The 11,077-nt window shown below is 39.4% G+C and overlaps 1 protein-coding gene across 1 annotated transcript in view; it reads left to right on the forward strand.

Annotated features, from left to right (window-relative positions):
• The first annotated feature begins 5,364 nt into the window (after window positions 1-5,364).
• Window positions 5,365-11,077, forward strand: part of LOC306862033 (long-chain-fatty-acid--CoA ligase 6-like) — a 28,694-nt gene continuing 22,981 nt past the window's right edge. The window contains exon 1 of the mRNA XM_079404620.1: window positions 5,365-5,615. Within this exon, the coding sequence (XP_079260746.1) occupies window positions 5,570-5,615 (46 nt within the window). The 5' untranslated portion in view covers window positions 5,365-5,569. The remainder of the gene's footprint in view (window positions 5,616-11,077) is intronic.

Genomic DNA, 11,077 nt, shown 5'->3' on the forward strand with positions numbered 1-11,077 from the left:
ACCATATTTTGGGGACAAATTTGTACCCCAAAGTGAGGTAAACCTGACAAAATGTCCAGCAGGTTTACTGTTATGAACAGGACAATGTCCAAAAAAAACAACCACATCATTGTGATTTGTTTGCATTGAATATTGTTATTTTCAAATGATTTCGACAGGGGCGGATTTAGTGAATTGGGGGCCCTAGGCAAATATAGGAATGAGGCCCTATACATTTGCACACATTTACCTAGATTAACCTTGAGGTTCCTTTTTTGTCGTGATGCTTGCTGCTGCACAATGGTGCCTCATAGTTGAGTCCAATGTTTCTACATTTTTCATGTACATGTTATAATGGGATCATTTCATTTACATTTACATTTATTCATTTAGCAGACACTTTTATTCTTTCATGTTGTAGACCATGAAATAGCAATTTACCATTGAGATACAAGTTTTAGCCAAAAACAAAATAAATTATAAAATGATAAACCTAACAACTGAACCTTTAAACCAATTTTTTTTAAGAAAAGGGATGAGTCAGAATTATATTATTTAAAATGGGTTCATCTAGGTGGATTTTGACATTGGTCTGAACAAAAACTGCAGACTGGATTATTGAAAATGCACATTCATTCTTTGCCAGTAGGAGGTGCTTTTGGAACATCAGAAATATAGCGGTTTCCCCGGTAACGGCTGTAAACAAAGCAGTGCTCAGCTCATAAATGATACTTTATCAGGTAAAATGAAAATGCCATCGAAACGTTTCTGAAGACAATCGGTTCCCTTCAGAGGTTCATTCTTATAAAAACTTGAATTAGTGAGAGTGAGAAAAGTGTGAATATAGCATATATTGACGAGGAAAATCCACAGATGAGTTACCAGTGTAAGCCTACATTTGATTTTAGTAATTTTAATTTATGGCTGTCAATTAAAATATTTATTAATTGCATGATTGTCATGAGTTAACTCGCGAATAATCGCAACTTAATCGCACATTTTTATATGTTCTAAATGTTCCTTAAATTAATACTTTTCAAGTTTTTAATACTCTAATCAACATGGGCATGGACAAATATGGATGCTTTATGCAATATATGTTTATTATTAGTGAAACCCTACTCAACAGAGCATGAAGAGTAGACATGTTTCATAGGTCATAGATTTTTTCAAAGAACTTGTTCTTGTCTATCAGACACATGAAAAAGAGAACATAGAAATACTAGGTTCCTATTACTTCTCTTTATTTGCTTGGAACAATTTACTACACAAACCTGTTTACATTTGCGCAGGACAGGACAGCTCATTTCTTCTGATCATGCAAAATGTACATTTATTATTTATTATTACATTTGCCTCTCTTTGCCACATACTGTATTTTGATGCAGCTAAATTCTCAATAAAACTGTTTTCATTAATATATTTTACTGTTTCCTTTCCTGTAGCTCAAATAGTAGAGCATGGCGCAAGCAACGCCAAGGTCATGGGTTCGATTCCCAGGGAAAGCAAGAGCTGATAAAATGTAAAAACTGTAACTTCAATGCAATGTAAGTTGCTTTGGATAAAAGCGTCTGCTAAATGCATAAATCTAAATGTTTCTGTTGTCAGACAACGGAATGAATATGAAATAGTGACTGAAAACGACCCATTAAGACACCAGCTCTTCCTTCCAAGATGTTAATCTGCACAAACATCCTGATTTATAATCCAGCCGTCGTCTGATAAAATCAAATAGGCTACACATAAGATAAAGACCAAAGCTGTGCTGTGATTTCGGCTATACTTGCATTGTTAAATTAGAGAAGCAACCTATCTATGTTTTAACTGAAAGCGCTGCTCCTTTCAGTCGCGTGATGAACAGAGCAGACGCAGAGAGAGAGAGGTGCGCGCGCTGGGGGAGAGAGACCTCCGCTCGTGCGGCAGTCAGCTTCAGATGCATTATATTTTCATTTGCTACAAGCAGGATACACAAGAAGCAGCTCAACTCGGACAGGCCGACGGTTGTCGTAGTAATAAACCCCGTGAACAGCAACCGTTGGCGTGTCCGCGGTTAATGCACATCTCGTAAATGAAAAGCATTTGAGGAGGCCCTTGGCTTTTGGCCTCAGAAAAACTATATTTAGTAGATCTAAATAAAACATTTAGTGTTAGTCTCTTTAATTACATGTTGTTGAAAGCATGATTCTTTGTAAATAAATAAATAAATAGATAAATAGATAAAAAAACTAAACCAGCTGAGAGGATTCCACCATTACATAAAAGTGAACAGATTAATGAAAGAAGAGAAGAACTCCTTGACTTTCTGGTCCCCATTGCCTTTTATTGTATTTGGAAGACAATGGTATTAGATCATGTTTCCAAATTCCAGCCCTGGATGCCAGATCCTATCAGAGAATATCCGTTTTGTCTGGTAACAGACAGCCAATCAGTAGTCTTCTATCAGTTAAAGAGATACTTCACCCAAAAATAAATAATCTGTCATCATTTATTCACGCTCAAGTTGTTCCAAACCTGTATGATTTTCTTTCTTCTGTTTAACATATAAGATATGTTGAAGAATGTTAGTAAGCAAACAGTCGTTGTTCCCCATTCACTTCCGTAGTATGGAAGGAAAATACTATGGAAATCAATGAGGACTAGGAAGTGTTTTGTTACAAAAATTCTTTAACATTTCTTCTCTTTCCACAAACGATCTTCTTTTGTGTTTGGCAGAAGAAATAAAAGTCACACAGGTTTAAAATAACTTGAGGGTGAGTAAACCTTCACTACATAAACATTCCCTCTTGTCTATTCCTCATGACAAACATCCTTTGAAACCACACATCATAACACTAAACAGTGGAAAATTAATATAAAACAAAATATAATATAACTGACAAATCAATGAATTTAGTATATAAATGGCTAAGATTATTATAAATTATTATATGTTTAAATTGAATTATAAAATGATTTTACCTCCATGACATCTGAGGTAAGATATGGAGTAAGTGCGCCAAAGTCAATGGATTTTCCACCTAAATGCTCTTTTGGCCCAAATTGAATGATATGTGACCCTGCAGCACAAAAGCAGTCATGAGTAACACAGGTATATTTGTAGCAATAGTCAACAATACATTGTATGGATCAAAATTATACATTTCTCTTTTATGACAAAAATCATTAGGATATTAAGATCATGTTCCATGAAGATATTTTGTAAATTTCCTACCATAAATATATCAAAACTTCATTTTTGATTAGTAATATGCATTGCTAAGAACTTCATTTGAACAACTTTAAAGGAGATTTTCTCAATATTTAGATTTTTTTGCTCCCTCAGATTCCAGATTTTCTAATAGTTGTATCTCAGACAAATATTGTCCTATCATAACAAACCATACATCAATGGAAAGATTATTTATTCAGCCTCCGGATAAATGTTTGCATAAATCTTGCATAAATTTAAAAAAATTGACACTTAAGACTGTTTTTGTGCTCCAGGGTCACATATGAGTTTTATCGTCACTGAGTAACATATAGTTATTTGTGAGTCAAAAAGCGAAAATAAGAATGTTGCTAAAATCGATCCCTGGGGTACACCGCAAGTAAGTCGAGCCATCGAGGATGAAAGGGTGCCTAAACGTATCAGAGAAACTTCTATTTGACAGGAAAGATTGAAACCATTTCAAAACTGTACCAGAAATGAAGATTGAACGTTCAAGCCGGGATAAAAGAATCCAGTGGTCCACAAAGTCAAAAGCGGAACTCAAATCTAACAACATGCCATAGCATCACCGGCATCCGTGGTCAATAAAATATCATTAAAAACTTTCAAGAGCGCAGACTGAGTGCTGTGCAGGGTTTTAAAGCCAAATTGAAAGATGTCAGAGATGGAATTGCTTTGCAAATAATTTTGTAACTGAATGAAAACAGCTTTTTCAAGAATTTTGGATAAGAACGGCAAATTAGAGATGGGTCTATAGTTTGCATATATTGCTGCATCAAGTGATTTTTTTTTAAGAATTGGGGTCACAATACAGGTTTAAAACAGGTTGAGACTGTCCCAGTCGACAGAAAATTATTAATAGTACATAGAATGTCTGGACCAACTGTATCGAAGATCTGTTTCAGAAAACGTGATGGAAGAATGTCGTGAGGAGAAAAAGTAGGTTTCAATTTTAAAACGATTTCTTTACGTCTGAAGAGAAACCAGTGCAAATTCACTCCACTGTGAACAGGAGATTATGGACTCGTGTTTCAGTTAAAAACGTCTTGTTTCAGCTTTTGTCTTCTCCAGATGTTAACTGATGGACTGGAGTGCTGTGGATTAGCATCGTTTACATTGTTATGTGCATATCTTTCTTTTTTTTAAAGAAAATTATTAGGTTTTGCACTCCCTTTGAACCCAACGTCAAGAAATTAAATACATGTCAAATTAAAATAGAAATAGTTTATGAAGGCTTTGCACTCAAGCAGAATTGCCCCCCATGTTAGCAGATTAATGTTCAGAATATTTATTGTAGTCAAGGTGAAGCAATTTTCCATATTGTAGGGTTTTATGTTCAACATGTTTGATTTAAATTTTAGATCCTTTACTGAAGATGTGGAGATGTTTTCACAGCCGTTCCTGCATGAGATTGACACACACACACACACACACACACACACACACACACACACACACACAGAGATCCTATCAGATTTCACACATTATTGTGTCTACCTATAGAGATCTCCACTGCATGACCTGCTGTCATTTTTAAGTAAAACACTGCAAAAGAAACACTTAAGGAATTCATCTCAGAAAAGGCCTGAATTGGAATTGCACTAGTTGATCCAGACACACAGCGTTTAAGTGTCAGTGTGAAGCAGAGAGAGAGCAGCTTGAGTAAATCTCCACTGGGCCATCTGCTCTGACAGCTCGGTCACATTGGATTGAGTGACAAATCCACAGCAGCTGCGTCACTGTCCAGCCTGTCCTTCTCTCCAGACAAACCTATCCTCTCCCAGAGTCTGGTGTGAGGAAGAAGCATCTCAGCAGCAGCACTGTTATGTGATGAAGCATCCCAACATGAATGAAATGCACGTTTAACATATCACGTGATCCGCTCTGGATGGATGTGGAGAAGGAGAGCGACTCAAGGTTAAACAGGGGAGGAGGAGCTTGAGAGTCACGTGATGCGCTATTCCTCTGGGAATTGGTGATGGAGCAAAAGATAGACTGCGCGTCACGAGATTAAAAAAAAAACAACTCAAAAAATAAATAAACATCTCACGTTTCTGGTAGATTAAGTCTATGAAAATTCAGGTAAAACTAAAGATGTGATTTAAGTCATAAATGTGACGATCTTATAGTAATCAAATGAGGAGAAACCACTCCTGCTTTTGTAAACCGCTGTGTGCACACATGACGTGAGGAATCAGCCCGCAGCATCTGCAGCCTCATAGGTGCTTCCTCCTCCTCCTCCTCCTCCTCCTCATCATCCCGGTGAGGGAGGAGACAGGAGGTGATCCTCACTCTCTCTTCCTGCGGCCGGCGGCAGCGCGTCTCAGCTCGGCTCCACGCGGCACAGATGAGCGCTGCGGCATCGCTCCCCATGAACGAGACATGCTCGCCTTCGCGTTAGTCGCGGGCTCTGTCTGGGTTGTGCTAGGTGAGTGTCCTCATGCTCGCTCGAAACACAGAGACGGACATCATTAGATGCTCACGAATTAACATCGTCTGAGAGAGGCATTCTCTGCGCTATCTCATCTGTATCAGCTGCTCTGTTAACACTCGCCTCAGGGGCGTTTTGCTGATGGTGCTGTTGCTGATGGTGCTGTTGCTGATGGTGCTGTTGCTGATGGTGGTGTTTTTGCGTTATGCGGCACGAGACGCTTAAGAGCTCGAGCGACGCGTCGCTGCGTGAGAGTGTGTTTCTGTGAGTGTGCATGATGTGGAACAGCGACGCGGGACACTTATAGTCGTGTAACTTGTCTTATGTTGGAGCATGTTATGGGACGTGGTGTTAAACGGCTGGTTTGCCGGTGTCGTGCTTCATTGTAGGCTACTAAGCAGAGGCCGTTGACGTCACGGCGAGAGCGGCGCGCCTGATTGGTGGAGCTGTCCAGCGACGGGGTGCTGAAGCGTCACCGCGCCTCACTCCACCCAGCTGAGCGGGTAGCGCACTGCTTAGGGTACGACTGGTTCTGCAGCCAGGGTAACAGTTCAAAGTGTTTATTTTACTCAAAGAAACCGCTCGATGACATGCTCTAGCACATCATTTCTCTATTTTATGAGTTTCAGTTCAAACATGCATGCTTGCGCCTTTTGATTTTACTCAAAACTCAAGGCAGCAATTAAACTTAAGTGTTTGATTTGTTTTTTGGTACAGTGTAACCTTCACCTCATGCATTTTTCATAGCCGTGTGCTGCACTAAGACACCCACAGCTCGCCAAGTCAAACCCGAGCCGCCCGGCTGCCATGTGCCGCGTATGAATAATGCATTGAGTCCAGTGTGATGATAGACAGAGGTGAACCTAATCTTTCAGACCGTCCTCTATAATTTAAAGATTTAGGGTTACTATGTGACACACTGCACTTAATGTAAAAAATTGTTACCATTAAAGCTCAAAAGTGAGAATTCTGTCATCGTTTACACTCCATCGAGTTGTTACAGAGCTGTATGACATTTACATTTAGTCATTTGGCAGACGCTTTTATCCAAAGCGACTTACAATTGGGGAATACATGAAGCGATTCATCTTGAAGAGGCAATCAGACAGAGGAAGTGCTCGTAACACCAAGTCTCAGTCATTGTTCAAATAAGTACAAGCTAGTAAGCGGAGAGAAAGATAGAGGGAAAGTTTAAGTTTTTTTTTTTTTTGAGTTTAGGATGGAGTCAAGTATTGCCGAAAGAGATGAGTTTTCAGTTGTTGCTTGAAGATTGCCAGGGATCCGGCGTTCCGGATAGGGGTGGGAAGATTATTCCACCAGCCAGGAATGATGAACGAGAATGTTCTGGAGAGTGATTTTGAGCCTCTCTGTGATGGTACCACGAGGCGTCGCTCACTAGCAGATCTCAGACTTCTGGAGGGGATGTAGGTTCGTAATAGTGAGTGGAAGTAGGAGGGTGCTGAGCCTGTGGTAGATCTGTATGCAAGCATCAGTGTCTTGAACTTGATGCGAGCTGCCACTGGTAGCCAGTGCAAGGAGATGAAGAGAGGTGTAGCATGCGCTCTTCTGGGCTCGTTGAAGATCAGTCGTGCCGCTGCATTCTGAATCATTTGTAGAGGTTTGATTGTGTTTCATGGCAGACCAGCCAGAAGAGCATTGCAGTAGTCCAGCCTGGAAACGACAAGGGCCTGGACAAGATGTTGTGCAGCATGCTCTGTCAGAAAGGGCCTGATCTTTCTGATGTTGTGTAGTGCAAACCTGCAGGATCGAGCAGTCTTTGCAATGTGCTCTTTGAAGGTCAGCTGGTCATCAAAGATTACACCAAGATTTCTGACCGAAGTTGATGGGGTAATCATTGATGAGCCGAACTGAATCGTGAAGTCATGCTGTAGAGTCGGAGTGGCAGGGAAGACAAGAAGCTCCGTCTTTGCCAGGTTGAGCTGTAGGTGATGTGGTCCTGTGTGAGTTGAGTTAAAACTGAGTATGAGATTCTTTATTCTGCTGAACACAAAAGAAGATATGTTGAAGAATGTTGGTAACCAGACATTTGACGATAGCCATTAATTTCCAAAGTATATGAAAGTTAATGGCTACCAGGATCTGTTTGATACCAACATTCTTCAACATATTTTTGACTCGAATAAAACCTGTTAATTTAGATGTGATCATTAATTCAAAATCTAAATCTCATAAAAAATGCTCAGCCCTTACTGAAAGAAATGCAGAAAGATTTATCTTGAATCACAAGACGAGTGAAAGTAAGTCTTGGGAATTTCTCAGTCTGTTGCTCAATGGTCTCCAGCACTTCTGCTTTACAGCTGGGCACCGAGAGCTGGCCGTTTACAGGAACATCACCGAGATCCTGTTTTGGCAGCAGTCATGTGTGTCTAACCACAGCCCATCTCGCTGAATGGGGAAGATTGATTTTTATGATTGTATGGACCATTGAAATGTCGCTTAGTGAGCAGAATAATGTGCTGAGTAAAGAGCGCATCTTGTGCGGCTCATGCCAGCTGGGTTAGTTGGGTAGGTCATGTGTGAGCGCTAGTTGTTTGGATTACTCTCACGCTGGTAATGATGTGCACCGTGTGAGTTTATCATGCATTTCTCCAGAGCAGCAGGGCTTTATTCAAGCAGATATTAGAAAATGTGGTTTAATATGAATGGATGGACCTGAGGTTACACTGAGAAGAACAAAGCTGCATGTGTTACTCTGCAGAGTTGAGTTTTGTGTTGAGCTTGGCTCAGCGATGTTAACTGATATAGCTGCTGGTTGAGAATGTGTGTGTTTGATTTTTAATGTGTTGTGTATCTCTCAGCCAGTGTGTGTGTGTGTGTGTGTGTGTGTGTGTGAGAGAGAGAGCTGTAAGCTAAGACTGTGTATCATGTAGTCAAGGGTAGACGGAGAGCGGTGGATTATGGGATGGAGGGAGGGAGGGCTGAGCGGAGCCGCATCTGCTGAGGGTGGTGTGATACGGCGGCCGCGAGGACCAGCGTTTCCATAATCACTGCGCTGCAGCAGCATTCACACAGAACCAGAGCGATCAGCGCTGCTGCAACACAGGCTCAAGACATATCAAGGAGACAAAAATGCCTTTAAATTCAGTAACTGCAATGCATTCATATTAACAGTTCAGCTCCATCAGTGTGTACAAGAGTGTGTGTGTGTGTGTGTGTGTGTGTGTGGTCACTAAAATAACAATATTTTGATTATTTTTTGCTCTTTGCAGACTGTATAAAGTGGTGACCTGTTTCTAACCCATAAAATGACTCTTTGTTGGTATAAATTAGTGCATTTAGGTTGATTGAGTAATTATTATTATTTCTGTCTTGTTAGTAACCTGAACTAGTGGTGAGCCATATGTTTTTACAGCATTTGTTCATAATATTTGTTAATGTTAGATACGAAAATTTAATTGTGAAGTGTTTGTTCATGCTATAGTTCACTTTAAAATGGTAACAAAGGACTTTTGATTTTAATAATGTATTAGTAAATGTTGCAATTAACATTAACTGAGATTCTGTAGAAGTATTGTAAATAATTAAACCTTTTTGTAAAGTGCTACGTAATGATTAATTGCACAGTTACACAGTGTTCAGTGCAGATCGGGTTCATCCTCACACTACATCTAAAGGACCTGCTTATTATTTAACATCACTGAATCGCCCTAAATATGTTAATTTATACCAAAAAAAGGTTAATTCAGGTAGAAATATCTCTTTATGGAAACATGTGCAAGTCACTTTTTTACCAAAATGTAAAACTACATGAACTGCATTTATTCAAGAAAAAAATATTATATAACATCACTGATTACCAACTTCGTTAAATCAGGTAGAATTAGTTCTTTAGGGCAACAGTGCAGGAGACGTGACCTACATGAGAGGAGCGGTCTTCAGGAAGTCAGCACATGTGAGGAGGGAAAGGTGGACAGACTTTAGACAGCCAATGGAAAGCAAGGGTTACTCCCGTCCATCTGTTTTCTGGACTAATAGGCCGTAATCTCCGGTGACAGCGCAAGCTAATTGCTAGTGATGCCTTTGTTGGGGCAGGGCAGGGGAGGCGGAGCCTTACTCTCCAGATCCCGCCTTCAAGATGGATAGCAGCCAATCATCACTGCTCTCAAGCTGTATGAGGCTCTGGATGTCCATTTGCAGAACACACATGGAGAAGCTGGTCTAATGACTATAGAGAAATAAACTCTTAAATGCAGTTTTATGAAGCAAAGGAGACTCTAGCAGCAGAATCCCAGCAGAGCACACTGATCTGAGCGCTTCACATGATTCCATCAGTCTGTGTATTATTACTCAGCTCAGCCTGCTGATTATGGATTCATTATCCAGTGTCAAGTGTTTAATAGCAGTATTTTCTCGCCGTTTTCTCTCAGTGTCATTGCTTTGGTAATGTGTCTTTCTCACAATACTTTAGACCAACTTAAAAAACACTTACTCACCCTCAAGTAGTTCCAAACCTGTATGAATGACTTTGTTCTGCCGAACACAAAGGAAGATATTCTGAAGAATGTGGGAAACAGAGCAGTTCTGGGGCACCATTGACTTCCATAGTATTTTTTTTCCTACTATGGAAGTCAATGGTGCCCCAAAACAGCCTGGTTACAAACTTTCTTCAAAATATCTTCCTCTGTGTTCAGCAGAAAAAACTAATTCATACAGGTTTGGAACTACTTGAGGGTGAGTAAGTGATGACAGAATTTACATTTTTGGGTGAACTATCCCTAGCGATATCAATATACATTTTTGGGGGGGCTTTTTAAACTTAATTTCGCCATAAACAAAAGTTCAATTAGGTATAATATGAAAGTAGAACTTTCACTGAACTTTCACTCATTTTATTAGTCACTGTTTACTTACTAAAAATAGACAACTTCTAAAGACCTAAATGTTTATTGTGATGTCTTTTTAAAATATGCATCTTTTTTTTTTTTTTTTTACAATAACTTCTGTAGTGAGTAAAACAGGTTTAGAAAACGGTTTAAATGGAAGCCAGAATTTCTGATTAGACAAACACACTTTGAGCAAACGAGCCGGTTGTGTGTGTTTTCTCTGTGGTTTGTAGTGAACTGAGCACTATAGAGAGCAGAGGAAGACCAGCGCAGAGCTTCATCTGAGCTTTGAGCTTATTATCAATATCTGACCCTGTCCTGCTTCACAGCCTAACCGATCCGTATCGCCAACAGACCTTATATCTAAAGTACATTCCAAATCATTGTGTTTAAAGTAGTGCTGTTCAACGATTAATCGCGATTAATCACATCCAAAATAAAAGTTTTTGTTTACATAATATATATGTATGTACTGTGTATATTTATTATGCATATATAAACACACACACACACACACACACGTATATATTTCAGAAAAAGTTTATTTTTATATATTAAATATATTTATTTATAATATAGACTAAATTAATATAAATATAGACATGTAAATATTTT

This window comes from Barbus barbus (genome assembly GCF_936440315.1).
Source record: "Barbus barbus genome assembly, chromosome: 43".
NCBI lineage: Eukaryota > Metazoa > Chordata > Actinopteri > Cypriniformes > Cyprinidae > Barbus > Barbus barbus.